Raw genomic sequence first — 19,785 nt, 5'->3', positions numbered from 1 at the left:
AAAATCAAAGGTCATGCTAACCTGGGTTCCAGGTGCTGCATGTGGATCATCTCATTTGATTTCCATGACTCAGAGGTAGATCAAATGCATTTCATAGAGAAGTAACCCAAGGCCTAGAGATACAAGGTGTGGCTTCCTAGTTGTGGTGAACACCAGCTACCAGTAGGCCTGGCCTGATAAGTTGCCATGTTCTCTTTAGAGTTAGGCAGGAGAAAAGATAAATTGAATTAGTTGATAGCGTTTAAATCAAGAGATCTCACCTAAAAACCTGAATATTTGACTTCTTGTGGAAAATTGGAAGAATTGGCCTCCCTGGTTCAACCTTCCTGCCTAGCAGTGATTATAGGGAGGAGGAGGACAGCTTCCAATTGAGGATATAGGCTCACATAGTCCCCATCTCCCCTCAACTTCAGGAGTCTAGTAGAACAGGAGAGAAAGAAGGCAAATACAGACATCGGATCCCATGTATGAGATTCTACCCTGCACAATGATATTTCAGATCAAGTGGAGAAAGGACAGGAATGCTATGGAGTGTGGGATCCCTGAGCCAAGGTCACACCTGGTCAATGTGAGAGCTGAATTGGACCCAGGTAGGTTCTTCCAGGTTAGGTAGCCTCTTGGAGGGAGGGTCAAGACAAGGGCAGAAGAAATATAACATCTATAGCTGCCCATGTTCCTTAAAGCTCAAGTAGCACATCTGCTCCAGAGGAGTTGGCAGAATATTTATGTAAACAGTCCCAGGAGTAATGATATTCCTATACCGTAAGTCCAGCACCTGCTTGCAGCTGGTAGGGAGGTACGAGTGGTACCCATGGGCCCCACAGTATCTCCTCCTTTTGCCCTGGTGGGGTTAACATGTCTTTGCAGGTTTGAGTTGAGGGAGATGTCATAGAAAGCACATCTGGGGTTTGGGCTGAACCCAGAGAAGATTTTGCCAGCTCTGGGGTGGATAGGTCATATCACCCCTAGCCCTCACAGCTGTTTATCAGCAGAAAAGGACATTCTCTAAAAAGCTGAGCCTGGCACAAGTATAAGGCCCCAAAGTACATGTGGTAGGGAGCTGGGCTCTGGCAGTGGACCATGCATACTAGGGAACAGAAGCAGGAGTTGCTTTATAGACACCACAGGAAAGACTACCCCTAAGTATGTGCCTCCAGGGAAGTCACCTGATTCTACAAACATTAGTACTGTCACCTCCCAGTAGCACTGCTGTCCCTCCTCACAACAACTTCTGGAATTGGCAGGCCTTATTTCTTTCTATTGGAGATATGCCCACATGGGAATATGTCCATCACTTGGACATCAAGAAGTTTATTTGCTTTTAAAATTTTGACTCTTTGCTGTTGCCATTCCTACAAAAACACTAGAGGCAAAAGCTGAGCTCCAAGGCAGGAGACAGGACATGGTATGCATTCTCCTGGGTGGAATGTGGCCAGCCCTGTTCACAGCAGCTTACAGTATTGCTAGGCCTCCAGTTAAAGCTCTCACACTATCAGAATTGTACTCTTTGATCAGAGGTACTAGAGAAGAGGCGGAGGTAGGGAGGCTATGTTATTTCCATTTCACAAATTCTCGCCCTTGATGAAGGAAGTGGCATTAGAGGATTCTGAGTTCACACACTTGTCTGACACACGGGGGGGGGGGGGGGGGTGGAGACCCAATCTCCAATAGATCTTATACTTGCTCATCATCTTGCTACTGCATGTTTCACTTAGCTTCATCACCCACTGAGGGTTGTGGCTGTTTAGTCGAGGCCCTGCAGGACGGAGGAAAATATCCATTCTCATGGGAGGAACACTTGAGAGGTTGTTCCTGTCCTCACTAGAGAGCAGCTTGCTAAGGAAATCTCTTATGACCCTGGTGCCAAAGTGGGTTGGTTCTCCATTGGGGTCTGCCCCTTTTTATCACTTGGGGGCAGCAGTTACAAAAATTCAAAAAAAAATTTCATTCTGTGATTTCAGTGTTCCCTTATAAGCTATTATTTTAATCGTATCCACGCCCTGCCCTAACCTTTTATATTCTCCATGTAAACAAACTGTCTTTGAGTTGCAGGAATAATGACCACTTACCAAAGTTGCCTGCTTTCAGCAAGCACAAGCCCAGAGGCCACTAAACATGGTCTGGTCCTAACAAATGGTTGTCCTAGGCACAGGTGTCAGGGCACAGGAAGAAGGACAAACCCATTCCTGGGAATCACCAAAGTCCATTATTTTGAACTAATGATTTGTGAGGACACACTGTGATGTTGACCATATTAACCTTTGGGGTTAGGTCATTTCATTTTTTATCTTACATTTCTTTTTACCAAACATTATTCTGTTATAATCAGAATAAAATATATATTAAACTGCCTCTCCTACTGCCCTTCCTCCTTTTTTTTCTGTGCTTAAGCCTCATCCATCTGTCTGTTTTTCTCCTTCTTGCTCTTTCCTTTAGCTATTCCCATTACCCATCCCCTGAGTCCTAATTCTTTGGTCTCTAAATATGGGATTGCTTTTGTGTTTGGTTCACCAATTTTGAAAGTCACACTACTCAGTGAAATGGTCATTTCTTGGGTAACTTTTGGTGTCTTTCATTACCCGTTGTGAACTAAGGGTACAAATACTTATGGAACACCTACCTCGGGCCAGGGTCTGAGCTTCAGCCATAAAGCAGATAGCTTCTGGCTTCACCACATGTTGGGGTTGTTATAGGGCTAGGGCCTGCCACATTGAGCTGGGGCAGCCACCACAGTCCTTGACTCCACTGGAAAGAATTCCAGAAAAACACAAAGTAGCAAGCAAAAGTTTAGTAAAGAGAGTGAGAAGTGAGAGTAACGTACAGCATAGGGACTGCACGGACTGCCTCACAGAGAGGATGGCGAGGTGGTCTCTAGGCTGGAGCTTTTCAGGGGACTGAGTCTTTTTTTCTTGCCTCCATTTTCCTGTCCACCCTTAATTGGTTTTGGTATATTACCCCTTGGATGGCCCTCAGCACGCTTTCTTTGTGAGGGCCTTGATGTTATAGCTGGCAGGATGGTTCTGACATAGTTTTGGTAATAAGGGAAGGCTGGTTGCAAGAGATAATGATGGAAAATTTTTTTGGAAACCATAGCTCCTTGAGGGGTTATAATTAGCTGTAGCTGGGGGTGATCCCCACTTTTCTGATGTGTATCTGTTGTAGTTAGGTCCCAGAATTTTAAGTAATAATTCCCTCAAGGAATTACAGTTCTTCACAGCTTGGGGAAGGTTAGGCATTCCAGATCTGTTTGCCTGTATAGATAAGATTCCCCCCTGTCTCAGGTTTATGACTCCTGAATTTTTCTTGGTGCATAAACCTGATGCCTGTCCTTCATTGCCCTTTTCCCTCTTACCTACCTTACAGAGTGATGGGTAGACCAGCAAGCAGTGGAGATAGTTAGGAAGCACAGGCTGTAAACCCATACAAAGAGAACACGGATTTTGTTACTCACCCCCCCCCACACACACATGCACACCTGCTTGCTACCATTGTTTTTATGTAAATTATTTTAAAACTCACTTTTTTCTTACTAAAGTACATTAAAATTTGAAAACGAAACAGTTTAATTTCCTTGCCATAAATGGAAAACCACCACCACTGGTAAAAATAAATGCAGTGAGGTTGAACAGTGTGTTGTTGTCTGCTCCCTTACTTTGAATGAGAAGATCAGCATTTGCTAAAAAGATGCTAAAATCTTTTTTTTTTAAAGATAGAGAGAAAGAAGAGAGAGAAATTTTATTTTAATATTTATTTTTCATAGGACACAACATCTTTATTTTATTTTTATGTGGTGCTGAGGATCGAACCCAGCGCCCTGCGCATGCCAGGCAAGCACGTTACCGCTTGAACCACATCCCCAGCCCATGCTAAAATCTTAATGGCATAGATTATGACTTAATGCTAGAGCAACCAAAAGGATCTTAAAACTTGCTGTGTGTTTTGAAAAGTATTTTCAAAACTTTCTTGCTGTGTGATTAGTGTTATTTAATGCTGTGGCTTACCATTGTCTAAAATAATTTCGTATGCAACCTAAAATAATTTCATGTATAAGAGTAGTGCTCATCTGTGTCCACCATGGTCCTGGAGGAGAATACACCTGCAAAAATTTAAGAAGAAGGAGTCATGGTCCAAACCCCAGGAAACATGGAAGACTTAGAGACTGGCAAGAAAGGGAGGCTGTTACCACTGTGGGGCTGAACATTCAAGAGACAGGAACCTAAGAGGGACTTGGAATGTTGGAGCTCTGCTTAGAGTCATAGAATGAGACACAACCAGTATCAGAAAAGCATCAGGGAGAGGGGAGGAGATGCCCAGGCTTTTCTGCCCTCTCCTGTGCCTCCCATTGGCTATTCCTCCCCAGAAATCAAATGGCAAACAAGCCTGAAAGATGCAGTCTATAAGGTCAACCTCTCAGTTCACAGAACAAGGCAGAACAGAAGTCTGGGAGGTGGGTAGACAGAGAATGTCTATACAACCTCCTTGGACAGCATCACCACAGAGCATATACCCAGATCAGCCTGAGGCCTAGTGGGAGATGGGGATTGGGAAATGTTTCAGAAAAGGAAAACACACAGCGAAGCTGGGAGGGAAGAGCAAACATACATGTGGCCTTATACAAGGTCTTACTTCCTTTCTTTCTGACCTGCAGTCTCTGTGAGCATCAACAACTTGTACCCTGGCTGTGAGAACGTGAGTGTGAGGAGCCGCAGCATGATGTTTGAGCCAGGCCTCACTAAAGGAATGTTGGAGGTGTTCGTGGCCCCATCCCACCACCCGCACTGCTCGACCGATGACCAGTCCACCAAGGCCATCGACATCCAGAATGCCTATTTGAATGGTATACCTCACCTGGCCCCAGAAACGAATGTCTGTTTTCCCCTTGATGGGATTTTAAGTTATTCCTCAAATAGGATTTGTCCCAGACAGTATCTATCATGACTATAATAAAATCCAACAGAAGTTCAGCTGGGAGAGATCCAGACTAACACAGCTCAAGATTAAAACTACACACGAGGGTATCATTAGCACTTAGCGCAGCACCTGCACACAGCAGATGCTTAATAAATGACTAATATGTAAACTAATACCTTTTTAGAACTAGAACTGAACACCCACTTAGATGGGACATCTCATAAAACACACCCACTAGTAGTCTGTTGATCCAAGTAAGAGAATGATTATTTTTATATTTATCTAAAGCTGAAGCTAATGCTATCTAGAGTTTAGCTAATGCTAAGATTTTCCATCAACAAAATTTAAAATGTGTTCTTTCAAGCTTTCCCAAGGGGAGAGGCTTTAAGTTTTTCCTGAAATGATTTCCTTCAACCAGCAAATCACTTGCCAAGCTCCTGGATGGTCCTGGGTCATTTAGACAGGAGTCCCCTGCTTTGTCAGAGGCAGTTTAAAGCCAAAGATGAGAGCTTGAGGTTTTAGAGTTAAATACCCAGATTCTAACCTGAAACAGCTTCTAACCCATTCTGTGGCCTAGGACAGCCTACTAAATTTTCCCGAGACTATGTGTGCAACTGAAAAATTGGGCTATATTAGTCCACTTTCTGTGCTATTGAAATATTGAAATCCCCTACATTGGGGATTTTATAAAGAAAAAATGGTTTATTTAATTCACAGTTCTGGAAGTCCATATTTGGGTGGCCCCATGGGTTTGACCTCTGTCGAAGGCCCCTTCACTGGGTCACTTCATGGCATTGGCTTCATGATGGGAGTTTATGCAAAACGGAGCAATTGCATGGTGAGCCAGACACTAGGGAGAAGCCAGTCTTGACCTTTTATAACAACTCCCTTTCATGGAAACTAACGTCCCAAGAGATTAAGTATTACTCTCTTCCAAGGATAGCACCCCCATAATATTTTGTATTCTGTCATGTGCCAAATGTGACTTATTTTGGAATCCTAACTTGTTTCAGGACACAGAATCTTTTCTCACATGTTCTCTCATTGACACAGAACCTTTTTTCATATTGGCTCAATTAATCTTCTGAATTTTAGGACAAAGGAGGGCAGTTTGCTTTCTGACTCCTTCTTTGTCAGGAGTCAGCTTTCTATCTAAAGATGGAATATGTGTGTGAACATGTATCAAGTTGTGTCATTATGGATGCATTGTACATGCTTCTATGTAAGCTGTCAGGAGGAACCTTTTGGTGTCTTTCCTATTTTTATACACCAATATTTTAAGAGAAAAAAACAAAGTATGTGTGTGTTTGTGCCTATATATGCACACACACAGTGCCATGCATGAATCTAGGTGCACACACACAAACACTCACCCATACCTCTCCAGGGTATCATGAGTAATTATGATGTAGGTATAGCTATAGATGCCATATTGAAGATATTTAGGAATAAACAGGACAGCAGATACAGAGAGAACTAGGGAAACAGACATGGGTCCACATGATGTATGTGTATAAGGATTCATGTGTGGATCTGTAACTAGGTGGGTGTGTACGTGTGAATGCCACAGATATCATCAGCCCTCCCCCTAGTGCTTAGAAATATTATGATTGGAGTTGGTGGTATTTCGGGATAGTATTCCTTATTTTTCTTTTTCTGTAGGAGTCGGGGATTTCAGCGTGTGGGAATTCTCTGGAAATCCCGTATATTTTTGCTGCTATGACTATTTTGCTGCAAATGATCCCACATCCATCCATGTCATCGTTTTTAGTCTAGAAGAACCCTATGAGATCCAGCTGAACCAAGTGATTTTCTGGCTCAGTTTCCTGAAGTCTCTGGTCCCAGTTGAAGAACCCATAGGTGAGCTGAGCCACCAGGGGGAGCATACTTCCTGCTCTGCTCTTGCCTGTGCTCTGGCCTTGCCCCTAGGGAGGGAACAGAGGGCTCTGCATGTGGCCCACCACTGTGACTCCCTTTCTTCAACTCTTTCATTAGGAGACATCCACACTGGGAAGCTTCCTGGGGTCCAGCTGGTTGTTGGGTTTTGCAGGGAGTTTTTGTCTCATGATCACAAATTTCTGTTCAAAGGCCCAATTGGAGCCACTCCTTCAGGTCCATTTCTAACTTATTCTACACCTAAGAAACACAGTCATTTTTTGTTGAGTGCAAAGTTGAATCCTCCTTCCATGGCTTCTATTCCTTTCCTAAAGGGTCCCTAATTCATCATCAGAATGAATTGCAGATCCATCAAGCTCTGGAAAAAGAGCACCAGCTGACCTGACGTTATTCTTAAGAGAAGATAACATGGGATGAACTTCTTTTCAGACAGTAGGAGAGGCATCTTTTTCTGGGGAAAAGAAGTCAGTGTCTTTTTCCAGAAAAGCATAGAATGATAAAATGAATTGGGCTTAATCCCCCTCAGGGTGCTGCCACTTTGTCTTGTTTTCTCTTTAAACACTCCTGCAAGTGAGAGGCACCTCCTGTATGTCATGTAGTTTCTCCTGGGCCATCTGTGGTATGGCTGCATTCAGAACTTTTCTTGGTTCTGTGAAGGGCATCCCCCTTGTTGGAGGTAAAATCTTCTCCCCCACACAGTAAGGGCTATTTGAAGGGAGCCCTGAAAATGTGGCTTTTGGGTTGATGTGGGTCCTTGTCTACTGCTGAGAATTCTCTTGGAGGCCTGGGAGTGTGCTTGTCTGTTGCTGGCTGGGCCTGGGGCCTTGTAGGGTTTGCATTGCACAGATGGCATGGGGCCCTCAAGTCAGCGGGCAGCTTGCACATCACCTGGAGAGGTAGCTTGACCAATGTGGCCAATGTGGCCCCTCACCTGGACAGGAGAGTCAGCTTCCTGACAGGACTCATTGTCTGCCCCTAGCCTTTGGTGGCAAGCTGAAGAACCCACTCCGAGTTGTCCTGGTGGCCACTCATGCTGACATCATGAATGTCCCTCGTCCAGCTGGAGGCGAGTTTGGATATGACAAAGACACTTCCTTGCTGAAAGAGATCAAGAACAGGTAAGGGATGGCACTGGGTCTCCATCCAGGGAGTTGGGGACCTCCTACCTCAGGAATTGAATCATTGTTGTGGAAGCAAAACAGAAATCATGGGACCCAAATGGAGGAATCAAAGGCCTTTCCTTCTTGGTTGATCTTTCTGTTGTATTTTAACTTTTAACAAAGTAATGAATACACATATAACAAATCCAATAGAGTACCTGATAAAAAGCATGCCACTTCCTTCCATATGTTCCAGCACCACTGCCTAGAGATAACTTTTGTTGGTTCTTGTAGTTTTCAGAGTCCCCCCTCCATGATTATCACTATAGCACTAATCAGTATTTCTGAATGTATTACAGATCATTAATGGATTATGAAATTATGCAGGGGGTCATGACCAACACTCTCTATAATGAGATAGAATGAGAAGAGTGGAACACAATAGAATAGATCAGAGTGCTTTTCCTGTGAAGTATTACTTTGTACACCTTTTGTTTTATTTATAATATATGGATATCCACAATCTATATTTGCCTTTTTCTATTATTGTGATGAAATACATGAGGAAGGTAACTTACAAAGAAAAAAGTTTATTTAGCTCATAGTTTGTTAGGTAGCTAGATCTGGATAAGCCCTCCTTTGCTGTGTCCCATCACAACAGATGGCAACCTAGAAGGGTCACCTAGGAGAAGGAGTAATCATCTGCTGGAACAAGTAGCCAGAATCAAGCTCCATATTTTATAACAATCCTCTCATGAAAATTAACTGGAATTCTATGAGAACTATGTTAGTCCTTTTGGAGAGTAACACCCCAATAACCTTAATTATTTCCAATTAAGCCTCAGCTTTTAAAGTTTTCGTCACTGCATCAACACACTAGGGACCAAGCCTCAAAAGCATTAACCCTTGAACCACCAAGGGTTACATCAAAGAAAGTTTGAATCTGCAGCTCTATATAAATACTAGTAACTCAAATATTGTATCTTTACAAAATTATATCTTTATTACTAGTCCCTTCGCTTTCAGGAACATCACTTCTTCTCAATTGAAAAGTGAGCACACCGACCATCCCTTTCCTGCCTCAGGTGGAGGTGACATATTATCACACTGTGTTCCTGCTGATGTGTAGAAACCCCATGCTCCTTTTTGTGTTTCTAGGAGTGCATGTTATTTCCCCCAGACCTCTGCACTTAGTGTGACCAGGCAGGGACAGAGAGGCCTTTGCAAGGTTACCAGGACTTTTCTTGCCTCCTATAAGCCACTGAGGCAAGTATGAACCTGTCCACTCCATGAAAAGACCTAGAGAGATTCAGGCACCTATTCTCTCTATAGGTTTGGGAATGATCTTCATATTTCAAATAAGCTGTTTGTGCTGGATGCTGGAGCTTCTGGGTCTAAGGACATAAAAGTTCTTCGGAATCACCTGCAAGAAATTCGGAGTCAGATTGTTTTGGTGAGTATACCCTGGAGGGGTCTGGACCCAACTTTTGCTGTTACCAGCAGGGAGGAGGGTGCTTCTCTCTCTTGGTTGCTTTAGTTTTCAGGGGATGGCTTCACTGTCCCAGAACTGGGTGGTGAGGGGTGGGGAATGCTGTCCTATTTCTCTGTGGTAAGGCAGGAAGAGAGAGAAACAGGAAGTGGTAGGAGATGGAGGGTTGTAATAGGCAAAAGGGAGCCATTTGGTGCATGAAATTCTTAAAGTTTTCATGTTTTACTTAAATATAGAATTTCTTTTTACAAACTATAAAAGCAATTCTGAAGTGCTTTATTTTGGAATGTTTAGGAAAACTCTTGAAAGGTAGAAAAACAGTCACTAGCAAAATTTACTGGAGAACATGTTTAGAAAATTCAGAGAAGTAGAAAAACAGTTACTTACAATTTTATTGAAGGACATGATATTATATGAGAACAAGAAGAATGAGATTGTGTTCTTGCTGTAGGTAAAATATAAGTAAATTTTTCACTTTTTGTGAAGTTGTATAAATTTAATACAATTCCAGTTAGTATCTATGTGGGATGAAGCAGGTGGAGTTTCTTGAAAGAATAAGTAGAACATAGTATAAAGGCTCTATAATTAATTAAATAGCAACAGCTCAGAGAATGTCTACATAAATCATAATATCTATAGAAATTTAACAGAAAACAAATAATTATTTTCATTTAGTGGGGAAAACTTTTACTTAATAAAAATCCTATTTCATTGGTTAGTTGCCCAGAATGTAAAGTTGAACTATCCTACAAGATAGATAACCAAAATTAATGGATTAAAATGTTTAAGTATGCAAATACAAAGCAGTAAATATCCCAAATGGAAATTTTGGAGAATGTTGTTTTAAAATAATTTGGGACTGAGTAAGCAAGGTAAAAACAACTCTAGAAATTTTCTAATAATGTATACTTATTTGACAAAATAAAATAATATAGAGAGATGATTAAAAAAATCATAAAAATTTAAAAAATGAAATACTGAACTGGGAAAAACATTCTCAGTACACTTGACAGATAAAATATTATTTATCTAAAATGTACAAACAGCTCTCCAAAGCTGGTAAGAAATGGAAAAACCTGCTAAATGGAAAACATGCTAAAATGGAAAAATAATAATCTGTTCTCAGGCATGTCCCTGCTGCCCAAGCTTGAGTCTAGACTCTCCCTCTCCTACCCAGTGGGGCCACCTCATGATTTATCTCCCCTTCCCAAACCCTGAACATCCAGCAACAGGCTCTCATTCCAGACAGGCTTTCAGAATTCCCAGGAAACCCTCTCCTTTCATGAAGACCCTGACCTCACACCTCAGATATCCTCAATTTCCTGTCAAGGTCCCATGGCACAGTTGGCAGATGGCAGGCTTCTGGGAACATGGTACCAGAAGCCAGTGGGCAGTGAACTTTGAACAAACAGTACCCTGTGAAGAGCCAGGTGCTCCCCCAGGTCAGGATCAGGGCCTCTATTCCCAGGGATCTTGAAGATTTTGAGCTGAAATGTGGTACATCAGCTGCTGGACAGACTGATGCCCCCAAACTTCTAAGGACAGGCAGGTAGAACCCCTCAAATAAACTGCCTTTATCCCTGAGAATTTTTTTTAAAATTAGGAAATAGAATTAGCTGATACAAAAAAAAAATGTGATTTGGAGACAGATGTCAAATTAAGGATGCAGTGCGGTTTGTAGCTTGTGTGGTGTCTAATTAGGATGGTGTGTTTGTTTAACCAACTTCAATGGTTAAAAACCAATTTCAAGCCAATTACCAATAATGAATCTAATCTGAAATAGCATTTCGACAATAGTCCCCATGAATGTTCTCATGTTGATAATGATACCCATGCTCTTTACTTCTCTGTGCTCACCATATGACCACTGCTCTACTGAAATAGTCACTAACCATTGAATGAGGGAATAAGAAAGTGAGTGAAGAAAAGAAGGAGGGAGGGAAAAAATGAGTAAAACATGAAGAGTTGATGAACTTTAGTTGATGGATTGAGTCCACAATTCCAAAACAAATGTGAAGACTCACCATCTATTTAACATGATTGACAGTGCCTCTACACAACTGTATATTTGACAGATTTTGCTTACATACAGGTGCACTAAAACACTAATTACCCCAGTACTCCACAAGCAAAGTGTTAACTCATTCACCAGGGTTATGCACAGCATGCAGGAATAAATGGCATCCTTTTCACTGGGCTCCACCTCCTAACACCCTCTGCTAACTTGCCTTGCCCTGTCCCTGTAGGGCTGCCCTCCCATGACACACCTCTGTGAGAAAATCATCTCCACGCTGCCTTCTTGGAGGAAGCTCAATGGGCCCAATCAACTGATGTCACTGCAGCAGTTCATGTATGATGTGCAGGACCAGTTGAACCCCTTGGCCAGTGAGGAGGACCTCAGGCGCATCGCACAACAGCTCCACAGCACAGGCGAGGTAAGGGCTACCCGGAGCCAGGAATGTCCTCAAGGAATTCCAGGGACCCATTTCTGTCCCACAATCCAGCTCCTGAAGTATGGATGAGCATGGGGTAACAGAGTGGAAATGGCCCAGTTACCCACAATATCTTTAGTTGTGTTGCTTTTACAGCATCAACTGATTCTTAGAACTGCAGTTCTCTGCAGCTGCTGTTGAGTTTTCTTCGGTTTATTTTATCTTCCAAATCCTGTTAGATCATGGGTACAGGACTTCTGCCCTAGGTGATTAGGTCTACTTCCCCCTCATTGGGCACCTGGTTCTTCCTTAGTCTTCCTGGCACTCTTCAGGATAGCTGCTCCTGGTGTCGGGAGGTGCCAGCTCCAAACAGACATCCTAGGTTGACAAACAATTGAGAAAAGATAGTGAGGTGTCCTAACTGAGAGGATGACTGGATATGCTAAGACAGATAAGTAGTATCATAATTGGAGTACACAAAAATCCCAGCAACTGATGCCTGCTAGAAGTGACAGAAAAGAGGAAATCTTAACTTTTGGTTGTTTGACATTCAGCACTCCAATGCAGTTTGGAAATATTGTTCTAATTCTATGTATGCCCATTTCCAGGAAAGAAATCCATCCTGTGAAATTCAGGAGACAGCATGAGCTATTCTGGGCCAAGAGTGGCCATTCTGAATATTAACAGCCAGAAGCACTTCTGAGAATATTAAAAACCAGAAGCTTGACTCTCTAATCCTGGGAGCCATGTCAGGGTCATGTCATGAATTTTCAGTCTAAGGCTCAATTTTGAACAGAACCATATAGGGAAGGCATCCAAAGGCCTAAGCCAAAATAGTGAAGAGGAGTTCACTTGTTGCCAGCAGGTACAGTCTGAAATCCCTATGAGGAAGAAGCCTATTCTGATCACTGTTATTCATAGCACTATTCTAGAATGGAGAAGAAATAGAGGAAAGGTAGCTGTTCTCTAAAATAAAAAGTGACTTCTGGTTTATGTTATATTTTTTTCTTTTCCAACTTTTGTTTTTTGTTAGTTTGGTATTTGGTACTGGGGATCGAACCCAGGGGTGCTTTATCACTGAGCTACATCCAAGCCCTTTTCGATTATTTTGACACAAGGTCTTACTAAGTTGGTAAGAGTCTTGTAGGCTGATCTCAAACTTGTGATCCTTTTGCCTTAGCCCCTCTAATGCCTATTATTACAGGCAATGTACCACCACACCTAGCCCCACTTGGTTTCTTGAAGAAATAAACATGATCCAAAGAGCTGAAGTCTCCTTTGTTCACTATCTCTGGTCTCATTCCTCTTCTTTCTTGGGGAGAACTGTTATCATGGTGGCATATTTTTCCAGACCCTTTTTATGAAGTATGTTTAAAATTTACATAATGGCATATTAATACCACATTCTGCATCCTTTTTTGAAAAAGTTCAAAAAGTTAAGAGAAGTTGTAAGAACACTGCCATGAATCCTTATTTTCTGGGTTTCTCTTCTATTCATTTACATATTTATTTTAAAGTGTCAATACATTGTACTTCTAAATAATTTGATCTATATCTCCAAAGAGATGGATGTTTGCCCACATAATTTGATACAATCGATGATTATATTCCAGAAACATAACATTGATATAGGACTATGGCTATGTCATCTTTATACAAAGGTTTTTTTATGGATGTTTTTATTCATTTACATATTTATTTTGGGATTCAGAATCAAGTTGAAAATTACCCATTGCAGTATTTGCAGTGTTTGATTACCATATCTCCTCTTATTCTTCCCCCTTTTCTATTGTCTTTTTTTTTTCTTTCATTACATATTGGACTTTTTTTCCTTTTTTTTTTTTTTTTTTTTGAGAGTCATATGTAGTTGCTTCTCAGAATCTCTCTTTTGTTCTCAAGTTAGTTTGGGTGGAATCATTATTTTAGAGATGAATCCACGGAACTGCCCTGTGTGGTTTCTTAGAAGGTCTGCTCAGGTTCTCTCACTGGGATTAGGCTTCTCTGTGCTCTTAATGATGGGTGCCCTTGCCTTGGGTTCCATTCCTACTAGTGACTTTGTATCATCCCCTCTGACAGATCAACATAATACAGAGTGAAACTGTGCAGGATGTGCTGCTCCTGGATCCCCGCTGGCTCTGCACCAATGTCCTGGGGAAACTGCTTTCGGTGGAAACTCCCAGGGCCCTGCACCATTACAGGGGCCGCTACACCATGGAGGACATCCAGCGCTTGGTACCTGATAGCGACGTGGAAGAACTGCTGCAGATCCTGGATGCCATGGACATCTGTGCCCGTGACCTGAGCAGCGGGACCATGGTGGATGTCCCTGCATTGATCAAGACAGATAACCTGCAGCGCTCCTGGACAGACGAAGAGGACGAGGTGATGGTGTACGGTGGTGTGCGCATTGTTCCTGTGGAGCATCTTACTCCCTTCCCGTGTGGCATCTTTCATAAAGTTCAGGTGAACCTGTGTCGGTGGATTCACCAGCAGAGCACAGAGGGTGATGCAGACATTCGCCTGTGGGTAAGCGGCTGCAAGATTGCCAACCGTGGGGCAGAGCTACTGGTGCTGCTGGTCAACCATGGCCAGGGCATCGAAGTACAGGTACGCGGGCTAGAGACTGAGAAGATCAAGTGCTGCCTGCTGCTGGATTCGGTGTGCAGTACTATTGAGAATGTCATGGCCACCACATTGCCTGGGCTGTTGACAGTGAAGCACTACCTGAGCCCCCAGCAGCTGCGAGAGCACCATGAGCCCGTTATGATCTACCAGCCACGAGATTTCTTCCGAGCACAGACCCTGAAGGAGAGTTCCCTGACGAATACCATGGGTGGGTACAAGGAGAGCTTCAGCAGCATCACCTGCTTTGGGTGTCATGATGTCTACTCACAGGCTAGTCTTGGCATGGACATCCACGCATCAGATTTGAACCTCCTGACCCGAAGGAAACTGAGTCGCCTACTGGATCCACCTGACCCTATGGGGAAGGACTGGTGCCTTCTGGCCATGAACTTGGGCCTCCCGGACCTTGTGGCTAAGTACAACACCAATACTGGGGCCCCTAGGGATTTCCTCCCCAGCCCAGTTCATGCCCTGCTACGGGAATGGACCTCCTACCCTGAGAGCACAGTGGGTGTCCTCATGTCCAAACTGAGGGAGCTGGGTCGCAGGGATGCTGCAGACTTTTTACTGAAGGCATCCTCTGTGTTCAAAATTAACCTGGATGGCAATGGCCAGGAAGCCTATGCATCAAGCTGCAATAGTGGCACGTCTTACAATTCCATTAGCTCTGTGGTGTCCCGGTGAAGGTAGCCTGGACTTGGACAGGGTTTCTTCCAACTGCAGAAGCAAGGGATGCAGTTCATCCTTTCTAGTGGAGATCTTGGGACTTTCCTTCCTGCGCCCACATTCTGAAGATGCTAGCTTCCTTCCCTCCTGCTTTGCCTGTTTCCCTGCCACCACATCCCTCCCTCACACCTATCCTTTGTCTGAGGATGGTCTTTCTAGTCAAGAGGGTAGACAATATCCTTCATTTTGGCCACTTGAAAAACTAATGTCTGTCCTATCAGTGTTTTGGACTCCATCTCTTGTCCTACAGTACCTTGCTTCTTACCAGTAATTTTATTGGAATTCATAACTTTTCAATGAAATTTTTTTAAACTACTTTATTGAGAAAGCGCACATTTATCCACAATGTATATTTCTTACACTCTTTTCTTTGTTATACCAGCTCCTCAACTTATCTTTTATATTTGTAGAAGAGACTCCCATGCTTGGACCCCCACTGTATGATTTATAAACAGACAATATGTGAGTGCCTTTTGCAGAAGAGGGTGTGTCTGAAATCATCTAAGTCAGCCAGGCGCTGTCACCAAGGAAATGCTACCTCTCTGTCCCTTGCTGTATGCTGATCATCGCCAGAGGTGCTTCACCCTGAGTTTTTGTTTTTGTTTTTATTTTCTTGGTGTTTGGGGTGGGGGTGTCTGCTTCATTCAGCAAGGAAAGGGGACAACGAAATCCTCCTCCAGGGTGATTTCATAGCCAGTGTTGTTCTACAAAAACATTTTCCACTTGGCTTTTGTTGCAATGTCCATGTGAATGTGCACATGAAACCTACAAACTGTCCTGCTTCATCATCCTCTCTCATCTCAGGTAGAAGGTTGACACAGTTGTAGGGTTGTGAAGACCTGTGTAAGAATTCAGAAGATCCCTGGCTCATGATTTGTGGAAGTCTGTTGTGGTTGGTGTATAGAAGATGGTTTCCACATTTAGATCCTGATTTGATAATTTCTTGTATTTGAAGTCAAAAAGAAAATTCAGGAACAGGCTTTCTTGCAGTGACTTGACATTGTGATAGAATTTTAAGTTGATGAGGGAAACATGTCCTAATTCTTCTGTCCTGAGAAGCATGTAGTGTTAATGTTATATCATCTGTGTGTATTTTTACACACACACACACACACACACACACACACTATGTATATACCTATATATTAATACTGGTATTTTTACTTAATCTATAATATGTCATAAAAGAAACGTTTGCTTTTCTTTTCTCTCTCTTTTTTTTTAATAAATAAACTTGCTTATTGCATTGGATTTGTTGTTCGTTAATTCAAAAACAGTTCTCTCTCTTTGTTGGGTTTTCCCTACCAACACCTCACAAACCAATCGTAAACCCAGAAAGCCATTAAACCTAAAGCCCCAGAGGTTGGAAAACAATCAAATTTTCTTAGGTACTTACTTATTATTGATGCTTACTCTGGCATGGGAAAGTAAAAACAGCCCAGAAAATTTTAACATTTTTTCTCACTTTTTGTGTTCCTATTTATCTTTTTAAAATTTTTTTTATTTGTTTTAGTTATATATGACAGTAGAATGCATTAGTGCACTTTGATGTATAATAAATAGATCCGATATAATTTCTCATTTTTCTGAGTTGTACATGTTGTAGAATCACATTGGTCATGCAGTCACATATATACAGAAAGTAATAATTTCTGTTTCGTTTTACTATTCTTCCTATCCTCACATCTCCTCTCCTCCCTTCCCTTCACTTCTCTTTGTCTAATCTAAGTTAATGCTGTTCTTCTCTAGTGCCCCACACCTTATTGTGAATTAGCATCTGCATATTAGAGAAAACATTTGGCCTTTGGATTTTGGGGATTGGCTTATTTAATTAGTATGATATTCTCCAACTCCATACATTTACTGGTGAATGCAATAATTTCATTTTTAAAAACTGAGTAATATTCCATTGAATATCTATATCACATTTTATTTATCCATTCATCTATTGGAGGACACCAAAAGCGCTATACAGATTTAATGCAATTTCTATTAAAATCCCAATGACATTCTTCATAGAAATAGAAGAAGTAATCATAAAATTTATTTAGAAAAATAAAAGACCCAGAATATCCAGAGCAATCCTTAGCAAGAAATGTGAAGCAGGAGGCATCACAATACCAGACCTTAAACAATACTGCAGAACTATAGTACCAAAAATGGCATGGTACTGGCACCAAAATATACTTGTAGACCAATGGTACACAATAGGGGACACAGAGACAAACCCACATAAATATGGTTAAACCATCATACTAGACAAAGGTGCCAAAAACATTCACTGGAGAAAAAATAGCCTATTCAACAAATGGTGCTGGGAAAACTGGAAATCCCTCTTTAGAAAAATGAAATTAAGCCTCTATTTCTTACCCTGCACAAAAATCAACTCAAAGTAGATCAAAGACTTAAGCACTAGAACAGAGAGACCCTGTTCCTAATAGAAGAAAAAGTAGGTCCAAATCTTCAGCATGTCAGCCTAGGATCTGACTTCCTTAATAAGATGCTTAAAGTGCAAGAAGTAAAATCAAGAATCAACTAATGCGATAGATTCAAATTAAAAACTTCTTCTCAGCTAAGGAAACAATCTTGTGAGGAAAGAGCCTACAGATTGGGAGAAAATCTTTACCACATTCACCTTCAATAAAGCATTAGTCTCTAGAACTCAAAAAACCAAATAACTCAATCAATAAATGGGCTAAGGAACTCAACAGACATTTCATAGAAGAAGAAATACAATCAATCAACAAATATATGAAAAAATGTTCAACATCTCTAGCAATTAGAGAAATGCAAATCAAAACTACACTAAGAGTCCATCCCACTTCTGTCAGAATGGCAATCATCAAGAATACAGGCAACAATAAATGTTGGCAAGGATGTGGGGATAAAGGTCCACTCATACATTGAAAACTGGTAAAACCACTATGGAAATCAGTATGGAGATTCCCAGAAAACTTGGAATGGAACCACCATTTGACCCAGCTATTCCACTCCTTGGTTTATACCTAAAGGACTTAAAAGCAGCCATCTCCTATAATGCAGCCATGCAATATTTATAGCAGCTCAATTCACAATAGCTAAACTATGGAACCAAATGACATCTTTTAATCCTGACAACAGGAACAGAAGAAAGTTTGTGGCATTTATACCGAGAAACAGTGGGTAGCACCAGGAATAAGAGAAGGCTTCTAGCAGGAAATACCTGTTTTCCTGATGTTCTTTAACTAAACATTACATTTGTCCAGGGCATCGGCTAGGAATTTTACAACTGATCAACCTCTAGTACCTAGATGTGACAAATGCTAGAGGTGACAAAACCATAATTGAATAAAAATCTCAAGATTGAGTTAAAGAACAATGTGCAGAGAAGTAAAAAGGAAAGAAGGAAAAATACTAAAATGATAATGATGATTGTGCTTATAGGAATACAGTTCTCTTTTATAATGAGAAAAGATATATTAAGGAATATATATAAATATAAAGATATATTAAGAAATAAACTGATATATTAAGGAATAAAAGATATATTAAGGAATAAACTAAATAAAAGATATATTAAGGAATACACTAGTATCAAAATTATGGTTGCTTTCAAGAGTGAACCTCACATTCTTACCAGCCCCATCCTGAATGTTAGCCTCAGTCTCTCCTACCTCAAGGAACCTTATATCACTGGGGCATAACAGCAGACAGAAAACCAGAGGCCAGGGCTGACCTCCTGCAGCATGTGTGTGCAACATTCCAGAGAAGGCCTCTGACTAGATCATACTGGGTCATGTGGCCATCCCTGTGAGAATCACAATGGTTAGAGAGACAGTGCCTATATGATAGTGCCCCTGTTCCTCTTCCCTGGACTGATGATGGGGAGGAGCAAATTGCCACAAAAAGGTGTTCAGTTAACTGAAGAAGGGGGAGGATGCTGGGCAAACAAATGAAGGGATTGCTAGATTATTTACTATTTAACTTCTGTTGTGTGCAGGTCTCAGGACAGGTACCTGCTCATCTGGTTCTTGGATCTCCAGGCTCCTGAAATATTGAAGTCACACTCCAGAATCTTTATAATCAAGAGCTTAAGACTTACTGAGCTCACTGCACAATTCTGTGACCTGTCATGGAGGAATTACAGGAGGCAGGGTGGGGACTTGAGTACCAGGAACTGTGATCAATTGGGAAAGCCTTTGGACGAGGAAGAAACCAGGCTATAATTCATCTCCTGTGGATATAGTAAAAACTATGATATGCAAGTTGTTATGATCCAGAAAGAAAAGCCATTCATGGGGCCTTTTCTTTAACATAGCTAGGAAATTCACTGGGGAAGCATGTTCCTTGTTATCTCTCAGTTGTGGTGCCCTATGGTACCTGAGGTCTTAAGTATGGACAAAAGCATCCCAGGGACTAGGTGTAATTTAGGCATTTCTGTGAATTCAAATTGGTTCCAAAATCTGGATCTCCATATGCCTGAAAGCAATCAGAACTCTGGATGGGAATTCTGATGATGGGTTTATGGAAAAGAGTTTACAATTACAACTTCAGAATTCACAGAATTCTAAATCTAAATTGAGTCCCATCAGAGTCCATTTCGGTCTTACCCCTGATGGTGTGACCT

At 41.7% G+C, this 19,785-nt stretch overlaps 1 protein-coding gene across 1 annotated transcript in view; it reads left to right on the top strand.

Moving 5' to 3' along the window:
- The window catches only part of Dapk1 (death associated protein kinase 1), a 179,691-nt gene extending 163,344 nt beyond the window's left edge, over positions 1–16,347 (top strand). Inside the window, exons 21-26 of the mRNA XM_026404465.2 lie at positions 4,649–4,837; positions 6,574–6,771; positions 7,787–7,925; positions 9,240–9,360; positions 11,643–11,831; positions 13,905–16,347. Of these exons, the coding sequence (XP_026260250.1) occupies positions 4,649–4,837; positions 6,574–6,771; positions 7,787–7,925; positions 9,240–9,360; positions 11,643–11,831; positions 13,905–15,137 (2,069 nt within the window). The 3' untranslated portion in view covers positions 15,138–16,347. The remainder of the gene's footprint in view (positions 1–4,648; positions 4,838–6,573; positions 6,772–7,786; positions 7,926–9,239; positions 9,361–11,642; positions 11,832–13,904) is intronic.
- The last annotated feature ends 3,438 nt before the right edge of the window (positions 16,348–19,785 follow it).

This window comes from Urocitellus parryii, chromosome 4 (genome assembly GCF_045843805.1).
Source record: "Urocitellus parryii isolate mUroPar1 chromosome 4, mUroPar1.hap1, whole genome shotgun sequence".
Classification (NCBI taxonomy): domain Eukaryota; kingdom Metazoa; phylum Chordata; class Mammalia; order Rodentia; family Sciuridae; genus Urocitellus; species Urocitellus parryii.
Note: the sequence above shows the minus strand (reverse complement) of the source record. Positions and strands in the feature narration are given on the sequence as shown.